The sequence below is a fragment of the Fusarium coffeatum genome (genome assembly GCF_003316985.1).
Source record: "Fusarium coffeatum strain FIESC_28 chromosome Unknown BRIP53273_contig_87, whole genome shotgun sequence".
Lineage (NCBI taxonomy): Eukaryota > Fungi > Ascomycota > Sordariomycetes > Hypocreales > Nectriaceae > Fusarium > Fusarium coffeatum.
Window position 1 is genome coordinate 26606 of NW_022157882.1, and position 20927 is coordinate 47532.

Below are 20927 nucleotides of genomic sequence, written 5' to 3' on the forward strand. Positions count from 1 at the left end.
TAAGAGTAGAATTTATATGTTGGAATGATAGATATAAGGTGTAGTGTTGAGTTTTTGGTGGAGCTAAAACGTTAAGAGCCCGCAGAGCGATTTTATCCACCCCGCATTAAGTGTAAAGGTAGAACATATTGGCATTTCTCTTACAAGGAAATTTAATAAAGTGTAAATAAAAAAGTGCTTGATCATTACTTTTGGTCGTAACCCGTCAGACGTATATACAATAGCATATGGTATTTATCCCTCTCTTGCCTCTTCAGCCCATTATTCCAAACTCCACTTGCCATCCTTGATGACAATCTTGATCTCTCTGTTCTCATCAATACTCCTTCGGCCAGCCTCGAGGATTGCCGTTGTGGCAATGGTGTTCTTAAGTGTGGGGAGAGGCTTGGCGTCGAGGTCCGCGGGCTTGAGCTTGCCCGAGTTCACAGCACGGCAGCCATCGACGAACTTCTCGATGGAAATGTATCCGTAGCCGGTCTGGCCAGCGAAGTTGCCATCCTCATCAGGGGCGTACTTCATGTAGAAGGGGTTGTACCACATCAGTTGACCAGCTGAGTCGTCGGCGACATCGTAACCTCGCTTGGCCTGGTCGACACGGATCTCACCGTTGGCGGCGAGATAGTGGAAGTATTGGTTGGAGTGAACACCGGCTCTTTGAGGTGCAGTCCAAGAAGCAGTGTAGACACCGACGGCGCGCTTGCTGGGCTCGCCCGTCTTGTTCCAGGTAACAAGTAGAGAGATAGTGTCTTCGGTGACAGGATCGCAGCCGAGATCAACGGCAACACCCTTGGAAGAAGAGGCGTTGACGCTCACAGGAACGTATCCGCGCTCTTGAACCATGGAATCGTTGATGTCGATGTGGTGGCTGTTCAGGTAGTATGAGATGTCAGACTCCTTACCAGCCCACGCCTTGAAGGTCTCGAGCTGCGACTTGGGCTGGGACATGTAACTGTAGAAGTAGTTGAAGTCTCCAAGCTTCTGGGCCTTTGCGCGAGCATCAGCATAGGCAGGGTCGTAGCGCTTGTGGTGCTCGATGTAGACGTAGACGCCCTTCTTCTGAGCGAGGTCGACAAGCTCCTGGTGCTCCTCGAGGGCCTTGACGGCAGGCTTGGTGATCATGACATGTATGCCACGCTCAATGGCGTACTTTGCGATGGGAAAGTGGGTAGGGTCTGGAGTGAAGATGGTGATGGCATCGCCGGGGCTGAGAGCATCAATGGCGGACTTGTAGGCATCGGGGTCGACCTTGTCGTTGGCAGGGAATGAGTCGAAGGAAGTATCGAGGTTGTTGTAAACCTGCTGGATGTTCTTGTGGAGATGTTCGCCTTCAAGAGTTAGTTGACTGAACAAGTTGTGCTTATGTTTCTTGGTAGAGTACGTACGAATAGCAGGGAACTTCTTGCCATTGACACCAACCATGCCCAGCTTGTTGACCTTTTCGCGACGGCGCAAGTCAAAGAGACTGAGACCAACAACGCCAACCTTCTTGTCTGAACCAGAGGCACCGCCACCGACAAAACCGGTGGTGTACTCTCCAGTACCAATCTGGTAGTAAAGTATTAGCCAACTGACAAGCTGTACATGAACTTGGTGTTTTCAAATCAAACTTACCATCAAAACGTTCAAAGGATCCATGGTGAATGTGTGATGAGGGGCAAACGCGGGGAAGAGACAGAAGCTATGATGAGACCAGAGAAAGAGTATGAGGGTATAAATAGGCTTGCAAACTGACGTATGATAGAACGGCCAAGTCAATCAAAGCTCTGAAATAGTGAGGATGAGATGTTTAGAGTGCAATCATGAGATGACAGTAGAGCTCTCTTATGAATTGTTCGCTCATGTCTCCGCAAGCTAAGTTAAGCTTGGCTCCCAAAGCTGGGGGATGCATCGGGGTTCTCTCCGCCCGCCATTGGAGGAAAATTGAGTCCCCGCCTTGAACCCCCCAATCTCGAGCTCGGGAGGGACAGCTTCCTTTATGGAGTCATGATACCGAAGAGCGGCTGAGACTGTGGGGAAGCAGCGGGAAGTAAATCTGGAGGAGAAGATGAGGGTCATTCAGTGAACTGATGAGATAGGAAAGACCATGCATAATTCAATCTTTGGATTGAGAGTCTCGTTCTTCTCATGCTGCACTACATGCTTTGCATTCATGTTGATAGTTTCTCGTGATATAGGTATATAAAGACAGCTAAGGCGAGGGCGGGGAAATACTCGTATTGAACAATTTCTATTGGAGAAAAGAGACCTAGTAAGACCCTAGTGATTTTACTGATCATGACAGATGCCAGATACCCGAGGCTGTTGATCTACGAAGGTGATAGTGAAAGCTCGTTCCTTCATCAAGACCGTCTCTATGCTCTCAGCGGTTCATTTGCATGATGGGGAACCCCGTGAATGTCAGTAGCACCTACCCTCCGCATCAAATAAAGAGTCGAGAAGCGGGCAAGAACCACCCCCAAAGCATGGATCAACACTGGGTCGTTACTGCCTCAATTGAATGAGGGGTTAGAATTCCTAGGTATGGATGGCGGGGTCAAGTTCCCCCACCCCCACGCCGCTACGAATACCGGCTCATGACCGCTTACAAGTCAAATCATGGGTGATCTGATTTGCTCTTTGAATGGAAGGATAATTGAGAACATTGGTAGGTAGATACCTCCTAACTTGGGTACTGTATGCGCACTGATACGGACATATATTATCAAGATATTAGTAAATGAGAAATAAAACCGCATTTCTGACTTTGACGGAGAAATCGATTTCCAGTCTCGTGATCGTCAACGCTCATGCAACACAACATCTCGTTGAGGTAATCCCACCTACCACTTTGGGGGCACCCTTACCAATAATTCCCCGCCCTGGACCTATCGTTTCCCCTCAGTTGCATTACAGGACTGTATTGTATCCCTTCAACACCAAGTTATGCATCACCACACATTATACGCACTCAGATAGTTAACACTCCGAGCTCAGCTCACATACCGCCCGTCATTTTCCGGGAAGGCTTATTTTCTTCGGAATCGCCTATTTTTCAGCCATGCACTTTGCCTCACACGCCGCATCAAGTACGGTCAGCTCAAGGCTCAAAGGGGTGACTCTCGACCGGCTAATATAAACATGAGCGTGGGATGTTAAACATGGCTTCCAAGCGAGCCAACGACCTCGTTATCGGCGAGCCTCTTTTCTTCGTCGTTCCCGTCTAACCGGTTGCCCATGTCAAAACAAGCCAGACCCAAGGTTAAGGGTCTGTGCGAGATGCTTGATGCTGGAAAAGGATGCATCCAAGAGATCTTTTGGATGTTTCTACCGAGTCTTGTTCGCGGGGACCTGAACTGCCGATCTCGCATTCCAGACATGAGATAGATCATTCGGCAGCCATTGCGACAATTGAATCCAGCAGTGTCCCGATGTTCCGATTTGAGTTTTCAAGCGTTTCAACTACCAAATCTTGATGGTACCTGCGACAATGAAGCGTTACCATCATGACCGATGTCTCGCCATACGACCACGCTTTTACGAGGGCGCACGACACCTTGCTTCAGGCAATTCCAACACATATACAGTATCACCACTAAAGATCTAGTGTTCTCTTGTTCCATCCAATTGGGGGACGATCGAACCAATACCCACGCACGTCCTGGAGCACTTGACTTCCCGAAGCGAACCCACCCCCAAACCGGGACTGACAAACGGAAAAGCGCACTTGTCGGTTCGACATGATGCCTTGAGCTTCCTACGCTAGGTACCGTATCAAGTCCCTCTTTTGTTTCTTTTAAACCCCGACCCTGTCTTTTTGATCGCTTCTGTATTTTTGTTCCTTCTCATTTTCTCTGTCGCTTCTCATCATCTCCTACATCACCATCCTACCTATCCCCCAATCATCCTATACCACTCTCATCATGACTTCTTCCAACGGTATTACCAACGGCCAGAATGGCCACGCTGCCACTCCCGCCTCGCTTCCTACCGGAATCTACGCCCCCGTCATGACCTTCTTCGACCCCGAGACCGAGGAGCTCGACATTCCCATCATTAAGAAGCATGCTGTGCGATTGGGTCAGGCTGGCCTGGCTGGTCTTGTTGCTATGGGCTCCAACGGCGAGGCTGTTCACTGCACCCGCGAAGAGAAGATTGCTGTCACTAAGGCCACACGAGAGGCCTTGGACGAGGCTGGGTTCCAATCCATTCCTGTCTTCCTTGGAGCCACAGAGGGTAGCGTTAAGGGTACCGTTGAGCTGTGCAAGATGGCTGCCGAGGTTGGCGCTGCTGCCACTCTCGTTCTTCCGCCCTCTTACTACAAGGCTCAGATGAGCGAGGATGCCGTTTACAACTACTTTATCGACCTCGCCAACGCGAGCCCCATTCCCATCATCCTCTACAACTACCCCGGTGCTGTCGCTGGCCTGGACATGGACAGCGACCTGCTCATCAAGCTCGGCCAGCACCCCAACATTGTCGGCACAAAGTTCACCTGCGGAAGCACTGGTAAACTCACTCGTGTCGCTCTCGCTACTGATGCCAAGACCCCCTTCCAGGAGGGCTCTGGCTACCTCGCCTTTGGCGGTATTGCCGATTTCACTGTCCAAACTCTTGTCAGTGGTGGCAGTGGTATCATTGCTGGCGGTGCCAACGTCATGCCTAAGACCTGTGTAAAGGTCTGGGACCTGTACGTTAAGGGCAAGAAGGACGAGGCTCAAGCTCTCCAGAAGAAGCTCTCCAAGGGTGACTGGGTGCTGACCAAGGCTGCTATCGCTGGTACCAAGTCCGCTATCCAAAGCTACTACGGCTACGGTGGACACCCTCGACGACCTCTTCCCCGCCTCACACCCGAGCAAGCCAAGGGTATCGAGGAGGGTATCAAGGAGATTATGGAGATTGAGATGTCACTATGATTCATGTTGAAGTTTGAATCGTCATCTGGTTGTCCAATTGGCTAAAAACCACTTATATGGATATATGAGTTTGCATAGCGTTGCATTTAATAACAAAAGAGAACACAATTGGCTCGGCAGTTGGATATGCAGATGATATTATCTACTGCCAGGACTTGGTCATGACTAAAAGATTATGAGCATATAAATGAATAAAAAAAGATTATACATACTATGTCCCTCTTATGAAACTGGTCTAGGCCTAAAATGGTAGAATTATGAGGAGCAGCTAGGAGGTCCCTAGCAGACAGTGTGTTGTCTCATCATGAGCACCTGTGTAATGGATCATGTTAAACCCAATCATGATGGTGTTGCCTTAATCTCATGAGAAGGGTATCACACGTATCATGGATGTCTTCGGCTGGAACTCCGTCCTCGGCTCGAGGTGCTAAGATAGTCTTGGACTAATGGACCTAGACTGACGACGTCATTGGCCAGTGACCGATACCTCCTTGCATCCTATCCCTTGTTCGACTTTAGCGGAAGGTGGTTGGGGAAAGAAGCCAATAGCATCCATCATTGAGACGGCAACTTATTATTCGAGACTGACGAGACCAGACCTTTACACGACATACATCAATCTCACATAATATTACCGACATATAAAAGACTCAAATTCATTGTCTTCTTTTCCCAATTCTCTCATCATTGTTCCATCGATAAGAGTGAATATGAGAGAGGGTGCGAGCGGCAGTGCGGCTTCTGCCGTAGCCGAGAACGGCGTCGCTGCGCTGAATGACGAGCGAACGCCCTTGCTCAAGTCGAATGGCCAAAACCAAAATCAAGATGCTGAACCAGCAAGTGAGACTCGAGGGGATGACCCGAATCAAGGACTTCCAGCAGGACAAGAAGAGGAGACAACTGTTATTGCTGATGAGGTACCGACCACAAAACTGATTCTTATCTTCGGCACTGCCTGGATAGGCGTCTTCCTGGGTGCTGTCGATTCCACCATCATCGCAACTCTTTCGGGACCAATTTCGAGCGAGTTTCAGTCTCTGAGTCTGCTTTCATGGCTCGCGACAGCTTATCTCATCTCTAATGCTGCATGCCAGCCTATCTCAGGACGATTGACGGATATCTTCGGCCGAGGACCGGGTCTTGTTTTCAGCAACATCTTCTTTGCAGCTGGTAATCTCATCTGTGGTCTGGCACACAGCCAGACTACCATGATCATCGGACGCGTTGTTGCGGGTATTGGAGGTGGCGGTTTGATGAGTATCTCGACATTCTTGGGCTCAGATCTGGTTCCTCTACGCAAGAGAGGTATTGTCCAGGGCCTCGGTAACATCTGCTACGGATCCGGAGCAATGCTCGGTGGTGTCTTTGGCGGTTTAATCAACGACCATACTTCTCAAGGCTGGAGACTTGCATTCTTGATTCAGGTACCACCGGTACTTGTCTCTGCTGTGGCCGTTCATTTCTTGGTCAGGATCCCTCCCAAGCAGTCGGATAAGTCGTTCCTTGCCCGCATAGACTTTATGGGGGCCTTCTTGACATCTTCATTCCTTGTCTTTCTGCTGCTGGGACTTAACTCAGGTGGTAATCTTGTCCCATGGACACACCCCCTTCCGCTGACGATGATTCCTCTGGCTGTCATCACATTTGGGCTGTTCTTGTTCTGGGAGAGCAAGGCCCGCCAGCCAATCATTCCCGTAAAGCTTCTACTCGATCGAACTGTCCTGAATGCCTGTCTTTGTAACTTGGCTTCTACCATGGCGGTCATGGGGGCCCTTTTCTATGTCCCGCTTTACCTGCAAGTTCTTGGTAGCAGCGCCACGCAGTCGGGTGTCCAGATCCTGCCATCTCCAATCGGCATTTCGATCGGATCTCTCTTTTCTGGCTTCATCATGAAAAAGACTGGAAGGTACACCAGACTCGGAGTAGCAGGCTTGCTCGTCCTCATTTCAGGCGTGGTGGTTCTCACTGTCCAGAACCAGTATAGTCCCAAGTGGCTGATGGCTGTCTCTTTCTTCTTAATCGGTTCCGGCTATGGTGCGACACTCACCACGACGCTATTGGCATGTATTGCTGCTGTGGACCACTCGCAACAAGCTGTTATAACTTCCGCAACCTGTAAGTTTCCTATTCATGCATTGGCTTTCAACATTGCTAATAAAGTCTAGACCTGGCACGTAGTCTCGGTAGTACTGTTGGAGTTACCATTGGCTCAGCTGTGTACCAAAATATCCTCAAAGCACGACTTTGGGATAGATTCGGCGACCAGCCTGGTGCCGCAGACGAAATTCGCCGTATTCGAGATGATCTCGATGAGATCAAGCATCTCCCCGAGGGGTGGTATGATGGTGTTGTCAGCTCCTTCGTGGAAGCTTTCAGGGGCGTTTGGTTGACACTGCTGGCCTTTTCCATCCTGGGTCTGATCTGTGTATCGCTCATGAAACAGCACACTCTGCACTCGACCATTGAGAGACGTTGATTTCCCTAAAGGGCTGCCCGATGGTACTTATGAGAAGTTGGGTGTGGGAGAGATGAGAAGTCGCAGATCCCGAGTGCATACCACTTTACGAGGTACCAATTCAAGTAGGTGCGGTTTGAAAAGGACTGCAGGGGACACAGTTGATAGACACCTGGGGAAGGTACCTAGGTAGATGAGTGAAGCTGGGTGTAATCTATGGTATAGTCTGCAATGTGGTCTCCATCCACCAGTTACCTGGGAATAATGTCGCCTAGAGTAAGAGAGGAAGTAATTCAAAGACTTTATGCCAGTCATATTGGTATTTAGGCCATCTCGTTTGTACATCTTGAAGCTTACCTAGAATACAGCTCCTCTGCCACTCCTTAGCACTGATTAGAAAGTGGCAGGAGAAGAGCGGGTGTTGGGAGCCCTTTCTCTAGGTAGGTGGCATCAACAATGCTAATCTACTACCTTCGCGACCTCTCGAGATGGTCCAACAATCTCAACCTTGTATCCTCGTCCCAACTTATAAAACGACCGTTTTTGGTAAACCATCATTACCTTGTCTCATATCAGGACGAGACTTAACTATGGCTGATACACACCAAGGCCCGTCGGCCTCGAACGACTCTAAACAACCTTCTCCCGTCAATCGGCTCAAACTATTAGCGGAACAATCTCCATTGAAGTATTTGGTACTTACACCAATAGAAAAGAACCATACAGACAAAGACTATATTCGATTGTCTATGGTGTTCCCGGTCGGGTTTACCAAGGAGGAATCGAATGGATTGTCTCGCCGTCTTGCTCACGAGGCGAGAGAAGTATTCGAGCGGACTTTGACACATTGGCCTTTCCTCAACGGCACATTTGGTCGGAAGATGATTGAAGGCCAGAGTAGATTAGTACTGTGGTACAAACAGCCGGTCACGCAGCGCGACGTCATCGACCGGTTCATAGAAGATACAAGCTGGCTGATGAAAGCCGCCCCCGAATGCCAAGATATCTCGACATTACCTTTGAAGTTGTTCGAGTTTGACAAGAACATTGACAAACACACAGAGCCCAAGAAGATCGCCACTTACTTAGGAGATCCTAATTATCCCGTGATGGTCAGAGTGAAACTGCTCGACGAGGGCGTCTTTGTGATACGTTTCGCGTTCAGCGAACGCATCTTTGATATGCAATTCGTTCAAAACTACTTACGTCAATTCCTTGATTTTACGCTGCTAGAGAATTCCGTCAAGAACATTCAGCCACTTGGTATTTCTTCCTCCTAACGGATTGGAGTATGGTGCTAATCCATCTCAGATGTTCGAAGAACTATGCCCAAGATCGAGGTACATGACTGGCATATAAACAAGTTGAAGTTCAGTTGTTTCGATTAGGATAGGGACAGACTGATCAGTATTCCAACAGAAAAGTCTCGCCTAGGATACATGATTTACCGCTTAAAAGAGAAGTACGTACGAGCTACCTTTGATCCGCTTGTCGGCGAACCTATGTCTGGTCAAGTAATGCCCACTGGCTTCAGCAGTTGTATCTTCGCGTATATGTGGTATCGAATCACCCAGGCCAGGTGGGAAACTGGGGTTATTGAGCACAACCATATTACGACGGCCTTTATCAAGTACCCGGCGCATCACTCGATTCGTGCAAAAGCCTATTACGGCAACAGCACTTACACGGCGGCATTTACCGCCCAGGTTGACGAGTTGACCGATTGCATGCTTGAAGAAGAAGGTACCGGAAAAAAGAAAACAGACGAACAACTATTAGAACTCGAACGAAAACGTAAAATGAGAGAAAAATTTCTTTTAGGATGCGCAGTCGGAATATTATCCGTTGATCCGGTCGACCGGGATCTTCTGCAGAAGTTCTATGGAGTGAAGCAAAGCGTCAGTCCCGAAGAAGATGACGAAGCGAGTTCCCGTGCTCTTCTAACCCAGTACGATGTCGTTTTTGAGAATTGGATCGACTGTGGCTACGCTCGTGCTCGTTATATTCGCGCCTTTTTTGGGGGAAATGATGTTTACCCCTACTTTATGCCTTGTGTAGACCATATGGAGGAGGGAAAGGTGATCTTGCTACCGCCATGGGGGAAAGGGAGGAAGATTAGCAACGACATATCACATGACGATGGCTGGGATGTCTGCGTGTGCCTCCAAAGAGAAGAATTAAATGAACTTGAACGGGCGCTGCGAAAGGACGAGGCTATTAGGTAACTTGTAGCTGCTGAGATCAGCTTTAGAATAGCATTAACAGAAACTTATAATCACTTTCTTTGAGGATATGAGAAGCCCATTACGATCATAAAACGTGACACCAAGAGTGTAAGAAACAGATTCTTGGTTAATTTGTGTGAGTTTGAACTGGATCGTGATCACCTCTACTTTGTTTTGGCAGCGCAAGCCTTGTAGCCTTTTACTATGCAGTAATTGCCTAATGTTGATCGAACATGGCATAAACCGACTTACTCCTTTCGTCTCTTAATCTGGTAACTGTGTAATATGAGTAACCCTCTTCTTCACGCCAAGTCACATTCAGTTGTCATTCCTCCCAGCCAAGCTTTGTGGCACCTCAGAAAGGAAGATATCGGCCGACAAGCCATGTGATTGGACAAGGAAGAAACTGACAGCTTGGCTTATGTTTTGTTATGGTAATATTTCATCATTTGAGACGAAGGACTCGAGATTCACATTCCTGGTGTTGATCACCGAAGGCAGGGTCTGCGACATATTGCCTGTACAGCACAGCTCAGTTGAACAACACGCTCTTGAAGCTATCTACACAAACTACAGTACGAAGGTCCAAGCTCCCTCTACGGACATTTTAGACCGGAGATAAAGACTACCGCAGGGAATCTCCCTCGCGGCGGCCGCCAGGGCTATATCGGTTGTCTGGCTAGCAGATGGGCGAGATCCACCATATTGACGTTGTGGGCGAGAAGTTGATGTATCGTAAGGTGGCTTTCAGAGTATAAAACTGTGAAATAAGTACCCTACCAAGAAACAGTGGGAGAGTGTTGAAGTTATTGTGTCAACTCCATGATATGGCTTGCTAGTGTCTGGGCCTAGATCTAAGACATCTTCAATCCAGGTAACGCCACCGGTACGCTTTGGCCGAGATCAAAGCCTCGTTTTCGCTTATTGCTAAAGTATATCCGTGCCTCTCCCCCAGCTTGAGAGGATAGAGTGTTGCAGGAAAAGGTTAATGGGAGCACCAAACCAGAATCGGAAAGTGATTCGCGAAGTACGTAAAGGAATTGACTGAAGCATAAAGCACAGACGACAGTCTCGTAACGTCTGCTATTTCCTCAAGTGTCTGTCTAGTGTTGGCTGTAGGGCAGGGTGGCAAGAAGATTGCATCCGTTGAGTCTAGACAGAGTGAGTGTTGGTCCCTGATATGCTGGTCTTGTAAATCTTTTGATTCATTGAAGATCCTCGCATCATATGTCGTCTATAGAGAAATGGTGATGTAATTCGCTTCATTGGACGGATCCGTACAAATAGACTCGTTCTGCATCAGGCGCGGAAAGCCTTCCGTTGCCACAGAAGATTTATGGGTATCCAATGGTCAAGAACCGTTAAGACTCCTGTTCGATGCTTTGAGGTTAGTTCAGTCTGGAGGAAAAGTAAGAGGGAGCAGGGAGCTATGGCCAGGGAACGGGCGCCTGTTGTTAGGGCAGCAGAAAGAGCATCCTCTTCTGCTTGGGTGGCAGAAATAGTTAACCTGAGAATCAGTCTAGGTCCGTATAAAGTGACTGAATTATTTTATCTCTTACTCTGTTGATGGCCACCCTTTCTGACACCCTCTCGGGTGCCCTGTTACTACTGACCACTTATTTAGCTTCCGCATTGGCATCCTGACAGGCGCCACAATGACTTTATATACGGATATAGACAGTTCTTGGCCTGGTGGCTTCGCTAAAGAATGCCTCTGTCCCAACTGAGGCTCGATCTACAACCCGTTACAACACGAGCGCCAAAGGGAGTCTAGACTGGTGATCATCCGGAGAGACATCCGTTAGTCTCTTCTCCACCCAACAGTCAAAAGCGGTCTTATACGAAAGTGCGTGATGTGAATCAAGACATATGATACGTCAGGACCCTACAAGGTTCTGCTTTGTAACACTTTGAATAGAGTTTTAGGGGTTTTTCCTGTTGATTGAGATAGGCTCTAGATCTGGTCGATCGTGACGAACGTTGATATGCTGTACAGCGAAGCGGCCGACTCTTGAGATGTGATGGGTCACTCAACATGACGATTGGGAACCCGGATATGGCTGAGATCCAAGATAGAGTTGAGCTGGGTATGCAAGGCACCATCTGCAAAGAACCTTGAGGCGTTGATTCGTCTGGACCCTTGGATAGATCTGCATATCATATAGATACCCTTGGTAGATCTCTTTGTCTCACTTGGACCCTTCATTTTCTAAGAATATTCCTTTTGTCTCTAATTCTAATCATCACTCTCCTTAAAATGAAGTTCATAACCTCTACCCTTCTATTCAGCGCTTTGTGCTCTGCACAGCGATATACTTATACCACCCGCACAATGACACAATGCTTCAGCACCACGCAAGAAAGCTTCGGTCCTGCAACGCCTACACAAGGCACAGACAACTACTACACTGTCGAGATGCCTGAGTGTCAAGACTGTGGATGCACGGACTGTGCTTATACAAATACTTATACAACAACACTCGATGTCTTTGTTCCTACTGGCATCGCCCAGTTTCCTTACTCTGTCAAGGAGGTTTACCGGGGCATGTCGGCTATGCCAGCTGATGCTACACCGACTGCTGTTCCTTACGGATTCACCTCTGGTGTTGAGACGTGTAACAACTGTGGTGATGAGCCTGTTACTGCAACAATGACTTATCCCCGTGGCGGTTCACCATACCAAGAATCTGTTCCCACAGGGACACCTGCTACATCAGGCTTTGAGCGTCCTTCAACATTGAGGACCCAAGTATCTGGTTCAGAAGCCACCGATGCCCCTACGACTGCTCTTCTGGAGAACACTATTCTCGAGCACAAGGTCATCGAGTACAAGGGTCAAGGTCCAGTACCTGGCTCTTCCAACTTTGCCAACCTTGGCCTTCAAGGCGACTCTGATGACGACTTGAATAGTTCTGGTGGCTTATCCACAAATATCAAGAGCTACGCCAAGATGAGAGATACCGCACCTTCGAAAGATGCCGATGGTGCAGCTATGGGAAGACGACCGCCTGCTGGTGTTGCGGTGGCTGTTCTTTTGCCTATAGCTTTACTACTGTAACAACAACCAAAAAAGAAAGAAGACTGGAAGAGAATCACAGGAATGCATTCAGCGATGGCGTTGCATATTTCTATCGCATTGGGTCACATTTTCTTTGTCTATTACGATTATTACGGCCGAGTATCATGGAAGGGCATAATCATGGTTGAAAAAGATACCACTACAGCGACTGAACGCCCGCTTTGGGCCATGGACAAAAGACATTAAATAGCAAAACTAGGTAGTAATCAATAAAGAAGTCAAATACAACACTTTGATCAAATTGGTTTGTGACCCCTTAGCGTGGTGTTTGGGGATGTTGATGCTGTACTCGATCAGTCGGATCCTGCGGCGTTGGTGAAGTTGGGCAGAGAATGTGATGAGTTCTTTTTCAGATTAAGTTAAGATACAACTGCCCATATGAAAGCTATACCCAGATAGATCTTGCACATGACGGTTTAGTAATAGGCAATGTGACGAGGACCATTATGGTTGTCTACAACGGGGTGGGCTTGAACTCTTACCAATCACCAAAGTAACGATACAGAAAGAGACTTTGCCCATTTCAGAAGCTCTGTAAGCAAGTTCAAAGCAAGCTCAGATAGCTATTCCTAATCCTTATCAGAAGGCTTAATGGCTCTGTGCAAGCTATCGTATCAAGACCAGTAGGATACTCAGGATCCAGGCACCTGGTTTAGCTGATGTCTCATATCAACGGAATGATACTAAATGCTTAATACTACTAATCAATCTTTCTACCTGGAAGATCCAATTACAATCTCGAATCTATAAGAATAGCCTTGCTTCTTACATGGATGCCACATAGCCATTGCTTCCTTTCATCCACCAAGCTTCCTTCATCCAGATGAGGCTGAATAATGAATCCGATAGGTATCTTACACCAAGCTCCAAGCTAGACCCATCTCGTGTAGTCACCCACTCACAATAGTGTTACTTTCACTAGCCAAGTGCTTATATCTGTAAGCTTTCAACACCATGTCCAAGATCGAATTCTTCGCATCATGATCGAATAATGCACTCAAGGACATCGTGATGAAGTCTTGTTATGCTAATGCCGTGGCGTCAAGGTCTATAAAACCGAGGGTTGTTACAGATAATTCTAATGGCTGGATTATGAGGAACACTTACCCACAACCTGTTTCTCGCATGGCGTAGCATGGAATTTAGGGCACCAGCTCGATGCCAGAGTAGATGCAGAAGACTGTTCACCGAGGACTGTTTACTGACGGTGGCTGCTCTTCGGCCACCAGTCAAGCTCCGCGATGGACGACCTTGAAGTCAGATGAGTTACTCCGTCGCTGAATTACTACTTTCACTGAAGACGAGGTGCTCGGGGAACCATATTTCCAAGAGATGCATCATTCACTATCGACACCTCTGAAACCAAGTGGCCGTGTCGATTCACGACACGGCAGCAAGCTTGAGAGACACCATGGGCATGTATTGACAGTGGCATTGAATCACTTGCCATATCGATATGAGATCTAAGATCGTTCTCATGAGAGGTTTCGCTTGGAAGCCGGGGACAGAGTCCTTGGTTTCCGCCCGTCTCATCCTTGGAAGAAGGCTTTGCAACTTGTACTTTGCATCTCGTGATCATGTCCATAGGATGAATGACCTTGAGTGCCTTCTCTCTCACATAATTGATGTTGCTTGGCCCCAAGCTGTCTTATTGACACCCGGTTTCGTGCGCCGATATCGCACGTATCAGATGATAGTTCTTTATGAGGCTCAACGATGGGTAGGAAAATTTGTAGATGGTCGATGACAAAGTTGAGAACCATCCATGGCGATAGCTAACTCAACGTAGAAGATGACCAGCATTTCCCTTTACATGTATCTCATCTATTTAACCGAAGGTCCTGGTCATCCTTCTTGAGATGCCAAGTATTACGATATCCAGCTTACAATAATACATGGCGTCCTATTATTTGAACTGTTCCGCGATATGGAGTAATTTTGCGAAAGTGACTGAATCCTTGGAGCAGGATTTATGAGGCTATTCGGAGAGAATGATAGCGAGGGGAAGATTGGCGGAAATAAACCCCTGTTTTAATGACGGTTTCAGAGGCAGATTAGGTTGGGACCCCAGTATCCGCCATGGCCCCTGGCTTGTGATTGTCTTAAATATCAATTTGTCGGTGACAGCTTCAATCAACGGCTGGTCGTTGAGTTGATTGTATTCCTTCTCTTGATGTCCGTCCTTTATTATCTTATGATCATATGTAACGGCAACTAATGCAGCTCGAGTCGTAGTGTAACATCATCTGCGGCACAGCAACCCGTATCATCCGAAAACAACAAACGTCATCAGAGTCAACAAAAGATGCGTAATTATCGTGGCGGTTCAAGTATAACAGTCATGAATAGGTGTTGAGAATCGAGAGAGGAGTCGTTGAATTTTAAAGAAATGAGAGACGATCATCTTTCCTCATCAGGAATGACATAAAACGTCCGCAACAAAATGTCAGAGGAAGCGACTGGGCTAAATTACTGACGAAACTGCCGAAGCGTCACTGAGCTGAAAAGCATAAATTTAGAAGAATTTCACATCTTGGCTGGTTTCATTGGTTGAGTGTCTCAAACAGAGTGGTCCCCTAATTCTTCGCCCGTGGCGCAGCTGTGGCATGGCCTCGCAGGGCACTCTAGGCTGTTAAATAGATGCCTTAGACTAGACCTCCGCTATTGAACCGCCATTACAGATCACGCGTAAAATATTTTATTGACTAGATTGCCCTTTCAGGCGTTATTTCCCCCCTGAATTAGTGCTGACACTATCGGTAATAGATGAAATCTAACAGACACAGATAAAGATGGGAGGATAAGCCACAGCCACGAAGACAGCCCTGCTGTTGCGTCTAGCAACGCGTGGACAGCGCTAACCAATTAAGATCCATTGTGGAGGCTTAGTTCCCCCAGTCGCAGCGAGCTGGAGCGTCATGTCTGTCGCTGGCACTGGCACTGGCCTTGACAGTGGATGGATCCCATGGAGTTGCCCGCTGGCCAGGGAACCTGTTTCGTCAGGGTTTCCAAGGACCATCGAACTTAATTCAGACCCAGCCCAACCTAACGTAACGTCCCGTCCTCCAACGCCTACCAACGTCTCGTCTTCCCTCTCCTCCTCATAACAACAAACAACTTCTATTGACGATAACGCTCTTTGTGTGCTGTTGTGTGTTTGCATTTTTTTTAACAAGTACATTTTCCACCTAGCGAGTCTCGAACAAAAGCATTGACGACGGCGGATACATTTAACCGATATACCTGTGACGAAACAAGCCCTTGCGATTTCAGCTGAAAAGCCAACAAGACACATACATTCAGTTCAGCCTGGTTTTCACTTGATCAACAATTAGAACGTCTCTTCGAGTTTCCATACATATTCTCATCTACACAGTTCTCGCATCAGCATTCAGCCATGCGGTTCGACATTGATCCCGATATCGTCCCCAACTTGAAACTGGGTCTTCACTCTTTCCAGATCATTCTGTCTCTGGTCGCATGGTGTTTGCAGATCGGTGTGTTTAACGCAAAGGATGCGGAGGTCACTGGAAAGAATGGCTGGACATTTGGAGTGGTAAGTCGACATGCCTCGGCCTTTTCATAATTTGTGATGTCAGCTAACGATGATACCCAGTGTTTCCTTTCGGTGCCAGCTTGGATCTTCCTAATCATGACCCCCCGATGGGGCCGCACACGACGATTTGCCCAACCTCATGCCATGCTTGCTGTTGATGCTGCTTTCACCGTTATCTGGCTGTCTGCCTTTGCCACTCAGGCTTCTTACAACGCCGCTGGCCAGTGCGGTACCGCCTGCAGCATCAGCAAGGGTGTTGTTGGCTGCGGTGTCATCGTAACGTATGTACACGAGATCTTGATCAACAAAACCCTTTGCTAATAGTACCACAGCCTCCTCTTTGGTGGTTCAACCTTTGTCTCCCTCTTCACTCTCAACTACTACAACAACCACAACACCCTACCTGGCTACGATAACCGCCAGATGGGTAGCGACAACATCGATCCCGACAAGGCTGCTTTCTCCATGGCTCCTCACGGCGACGAGGCTTACGAGCGAGTTGACATGGACGACCACGAGCCCTCAGGTAGCGCCTACGGCGGTGGCTACAACCAGAGCAGCTACGGCGGTCACTCTCGCTACGGCGATGCCAACCCCTATAGCGCTGATGACGATGATCCTGACCGCTTCGGCGCTCTTCCCCCACGAAACAACACCATGTTCGATAACGATACCGAGTACCACGGCGGTGCTCCTCCATCTATGCCTGCCAACTACGCCAATCCCACAGGCGGTGCCCCTTATGAGGATGTTCCAGTCGCCCAATTCCCTGCTGCCAACTACAACAGGGGGCACTAAGTCGTAAATACATGTAAATGAAAGGAAGGATATGGATTGGTTTCATTGTTTTATACAACGGTGTTCATTTTGCTTGGTGTGAATAGCCTGGGAAACGTCTGCGTCTGGAATGCGGCTCAACATTTTTGTATGGTGGAAACACGCCTCTAAATGGAGGAGAGGCGTAACGGCGTCATGAATTGCGCAGAAAGGGTGATGTGACGAATTGTCTCGGTTTGCATATATGAAGTGAGACATTTGCACACAAATCTATGTATATTGAAGACATTTAAATGTGTTTGAATCCTGTTTTTTTGACAGTATCTTTGACAGTACAGAAAGTTCAGTCGTGTAAATGAATTCTATATACGACGTCTTGTATTATGCAAGATGCTCGAGCCCAACTCCCAACGCCTTCTGTTCTAAGCCAGTTTTGATGCTCCGTACTTGATGACAGCGATTTTAACCTTGGGTCTTTCTCAGGAACCCTTCTTTTAAAAGACACATCTCCTTAATCCTGAGCCTCCTTCTGCATCTTGCGAAGGCGCTTGGCGATATTGGCTGATGTCTGCTGCATGGGGTTCAACTTGCGATCCCGAGACATAGCACCCGTATCGTCACCGTACTTGGCAACCAACTTCTCCAACCACTCAATCTCACGAGCACTCTGGTGTCGCTTCTTGGGAACATCAGGCTGCTTAGCCTGCTCGAGGAGCTGCTTGACAACATCAGTTGTCTCCTCATCAGCATCGTCCGCAATACCGCCCCACTCCTCGGCAGTCTTGCCCTCGTCGTCGCTGTCCCTGTCGAGGTCGTTGAGCGGGTCGTTGAGAGGGTTGGGCTTGTTGTCGCCGATGATGCGGATAATCTTTCCGTCTGCATCGCGCTCAACGCGCGCTTCGGACACAACAGCGTTATCGATCTTAGCGATGGCGAAAGGGTCGTTGGGATAGGCACGGGTTGTGGTTGCGCCGAGCTTCTTCTCTACACCACCGGTAGGGGCCTTGAGGCGAGCAACAAGACCGAGGCGACGGTAGTTTTGGGACATGGTCTCCTTCTTGTTCCTTTAGTTCTGCGTTAGCTTCCTCTCCAAATCTTTATTTCGACAGAAGCTTGATGGCGACGTACCAGTTCTTGGCGATGGCATCGTTACCGCGGGGGTTAAGAATCTTCTTGGTTCTGTTGAGTTGTCTGACTGGCTGGCGACCAGATCTGGCCTTCTTCTTTTGGAGTTCGCGACCCATGGTTGATTATTGGTGTTGTTAGAAGTTGATAGAGTATTGTATGGATTGGAGGCTTGCGAGGGACGTACAAAAAATGCCCGCCAAAATTTGATCGCAGAGGCTTATCGATAAGAGAAGTGGGTGTGCCGCCACGCTAGTACCCCAGCTCAACCTCTAACTAAAAAATGTTATTGGAAGGCAGTATAAGACAGAATTAATGATTAAAATAAATAAATAAAAGTTAATCATGTTATTCAGGATAGACCTTCTTCTATGTTAGTTCCCTTGAAATCGCAGATCACCTTATTTAACTGGCTCCCCCACAAGTCAACGCTCTGGTGAAGGCTGGACAACTTGCAGTCTCTCACGTGCAGCCATCAGCATCTGTCCCAACTCCATATCTGCAACATCAAAGTAATGAAAAGAAGTTGTATCTACCATTATCTTATTAACAGTCAGATGATCTAGCTTTGTACCAACGATTCTGGTGCTTTTTATAAGCCTTGTAGAGTTCATATATGCTCTCATTATCCAATCATCAAGTTTCATACTCATTGGGTATATATCTCAACTTCCTATACCAAGTTGGTCATTAGACCTTGAACTTCCGAGGGTCCAATTTGTCAATATCCGCACTTTTAGCCACTCCATCAAACACAAACTCAGACATAAGCTTGCCTGTTCCAGGACCGTTCTGGATGCCCCAGCACGTATGCCCCGCGGCGACGAATAAGCCAGGTACACTCGTCCTGCCGATTAAAGGACCACTCTCTTGCCCAAAGCGGATGTGTTGTGGGAGGTAACATGCTTGCTTGGCTTTGATAGGTGCAGCGGCCAATTTGGGACTGAATGTGCTGATGTAGGAGATTATGTCGTCGCATTGAGCTTCATCGCATTCTACTTGGTCTGCTGTGTCGGGGAGTGGTACAGTTTTATCTGGCTCGCCTGTGCAAAGTCAGAATTGTCATCGTTGCGTTCAGTATTTGTACTTACCGCAGGCATAAGCCTCGTTGAACGGTCTAGCGTAGATTTCAGGATCAACGTTGCCCCTATGCCTCTTCTTCTGTCCCATTTTGGCACGATGTTCAGGGACAAAATCTGCGGGAAGCTCGATATCTGTGAAGACAGCGTAAGGACTTAAGTCCACGTCATAAACAACGCTGTGTGCCCTCAAGCTCTCGATCTTAGCTCGGGGCAACACTCTGCTTGTCCAAGGACCAGCTGTCACCACGACATCTGTAACGTCCGCGATGACCTTGTTCTCGTTTGTGTTGCGATCCAGGTACTCTATGCTCTCAACTCTCGTCTTTGAGGAGTTGATCTTTGTCACCTTTGCATTGGTCTGTATTTGAGCGCCGCCTTGCTGAGCGAGTTCGGCGATGGATGTTGTGAAGTGCAGGGGGTGCACCTGTGATGTTTCCGTCTTGCCCGGTGCACCCATCTCAGACCAACTCTCGATGATCTCACGATCTACCCAGTCGAGATCCTTGGGCAAGTTGGCTGCTTCTAGGAGATCCTTTGCCGCGCCGTTCTGCTTGGGAAGCTTCTCCCATTCCTTGCCTTCCTGGTTTCCGTTGGCACTTCCATTGGTTTGAAGTGATTTGAGTTTATCGCTGGTAACTACAGCGTCAAAGCTTCCGCAGCCGACTTGACGATAACCCCATCTCTGAGGACCGTTGTGTTCAGCGGCAAGCTCGGAATGGAGCTTGTATGAAAGAGGAACCAGACATTCCGGGTAAGCCCAGAGGGCGAGAAGACCGCCAGCCTTGCCCGATGCGCCGGATGCTACGGCAGGAGCAGCTTCAAGAAGGGTGATTGAATGCAGGGCTTTGTTGAACTTGGGATGGCGGGTGAGGTAGTAAGCTGTAGTGGAGCCAATGATGCCACCTCCTGAGAGATCGTCAGCCTTGTTCCAGCCTCGGTACGTTTTACATGGGAGAGATAGGTGTCATGATGAGGCTGTAAAGGTACAGGTAGTGATCATGAGACGAGGTAGCGAAGGGTGTGGTTGTGGCGGGGCGACTGACCAACAATGACAATGTTCTTCCTGCCCTCCATGATATGATAATGAGGAGTGAAAATACTTGTATTAAATGAGACTCGATGGTGAATACTAGAAGTAGGTGAAAGTACTTGGCATGTTAATCGCCTTTGCGCTTGCAACGTTTTCGGGGCTGATATCTGATTTGGAGTCCAGTCAGATCGAGGGACCAATCCAATGGAATGGATCTAATCGGGCTGAAAGTGACGTACAGTAAAGATGAACAGCGCCACTCTGAACCACTTTAGCTGTGCTTATCGATAAGAGCTGATGTTTTTGAGGTCAGAAGAGGTAGTGACGTCCGAACCGGAGTTATTACCGAGCCGAGAATTAGTGAAGGATTCTTCGGTCAGAGATTGCACCGATGATAATTGATTCCAAATATGTTGGAGTTGGATTAAATAATACTGCCGATCACGAGTAGAATATGTTCATTTGAGGCTCTGTAGTTGTCCCTAGTAGTCATCATAATTGACATATGATTAGCGAGTAAGAGACTGCCTGCCTAGGCATGGCAACTTAACCGCATTCGCTTAACATCATATCAGCATGTTCATGCAGTACCTATACTATAGTATTAGGTAGACTGATTATCTATTGATACGAAAACTACTAAACCAAAGCACGGCTCGTTCGGATACCTGAATACCTACTAAGAGGTAATTACTATGTACTAATT

General features: G+C 47.9%; 8 protein-coding genes across 8 annotated transcripts; 5 read left to right on the forward strand and 3 right to left on the reverse strand.

Moving 5' to 3' along the window:
• Positions 1-261: 261 nt before the first annotated feature.
• Positions 262-1635, reverse strand: FIESC28_04196 (uncharacterized protein; the record flags this gene model as incomplete). Its single annotated transcript, XM_031158343.1, has 3 exons — positions 262-1325; positions 1383-1545; positions 1612-1635. The coding sequence occupies 3 exons, from the start codon at positions 1633-1635 to the stop codon at positions 262-264; spliced, it is 1251 nt and encodes a 416-aa protein (XP_031017489.1).
• A 2264-nt stretch (positions 1636-3899) lies between these two features.
• FIESC28_04197 (uncharacterized protein) lies at positions 3900-4892 on the forward strand (the record flags this gene model as incomplete). Its single annotated transcript, XM_031158344.1, has 1 exon — positions 3900-4892. The coding sequence occupies one exon, from the start codon at positions 3900-3902 to the stop codon at positions 4890-4892; it is 993 nt and encodes a 330-aa protein (XP_031017490.1).
• Positions 4893-5602: 710 nt separating this feature from the next.
• Positions 5603-7368, forward strand: FIESC28_04198 (uncharacterized protein; the record flags this gene model as incomplete). The annotated part of the gene is made up of 2 exons (XM_031158345.1): positions 5603-7007; positions 7058-7368. The coding sequence occupies 2 exons, from the start codon at positions 5603-5605 to the stop codon at positions 7366-7368; spliced, it is 1716 nt and encodes a 571-aa protein (XP_031017491.1).
• Positions 7369-7937: 569 nt separating this feature from the next.
• FIESC28_04199 (uncharacterized protein) lies at positions 7938-9572 on the forward strand (the record flags this gene model as incomplete). The annotated part of the gene is made up of 3 exons (XM_031158346.1): positions 7938-8610; positions 8659-8687; positions 8736-9572. 3 exons carry the CDS (start codon positions 7938-7940, stop codon positions 9570-9572), a joined length of 1539 nt encoding a protein of 512 aa, XP_031017492.1.
• A 2257-nt stretch (positions 9573-11829) lies between these two features.
• FIESC28_04200 (uncharacterized protein) lies at positions 11830-12630 on the forward strand (the record flags this gene model as incomplete). The annotated part of the gene is made up of 1 exon (XM_031158347.1): positions 11830-12630. The coding sequence occupies one exon, from the start codon at positions 11830-11832 to the stop codon at positions 12628-12630; it is 801 nt and encodes a 266-aa protein (XP_031017493.1).
• A 3418-nt stretch (positions 12631-16048) lies between these two features.
• On the forward strand, positions 16049-17005 carry FIESC28_04201 (uncharacterized protein; the record flags this gene model as incomplete). The annotated part of the gene is made up of 3 exons (XM_031158348.1): positions 16049-16207; positions 16268-16488; positions 16540-17005. The coding sequence occupies 3 exons, from the start codon at positions 16049-16051 to the stop codon at positions 17003-17005; spliced, it is 846 nt and encodes a 281-aa protein (XP_031017494.1).
• A 490-nt stretch (positions 17006-17495) lies between these two features.
• FIESC28_04202 (uncharacterized protein) lies at positions 17496-18228 on the reverse strand (the record flags this gene model as incomplete). The annotated part of the gene is made up of 2 exons (XM_031158349.1): positions 17496-18048; positions 18113-18228. 2 exons carry the CDS (start codon positions 18226-18228, stop codon positions 17496-17498), a joined length of 669 nt encoding a protein of 222 aa, XP_031017495.1.
• Positions 18229-18799: 571 nt separating this feature from the next.
• FIESC28_04203 (uncharacterized protein) lies at positions 18800-20265 on the reverse strand (the record flags this gene model as incomplete). The annotated part of the gene is made up of 3 exons (XM_031158350.1): positions 18800-19152; positions 19201-20097; positions 20235-20265. The coding sequence occupies 3 exons, from the start codon at positions 20263-20265 to the stop codon at positions 18800-18802; spliced, it is 1281 nt and encodes a 426-aa protein (XP_031017496.1).
• Positions 20266-20927: the final 662 nt, after the last annotated feature.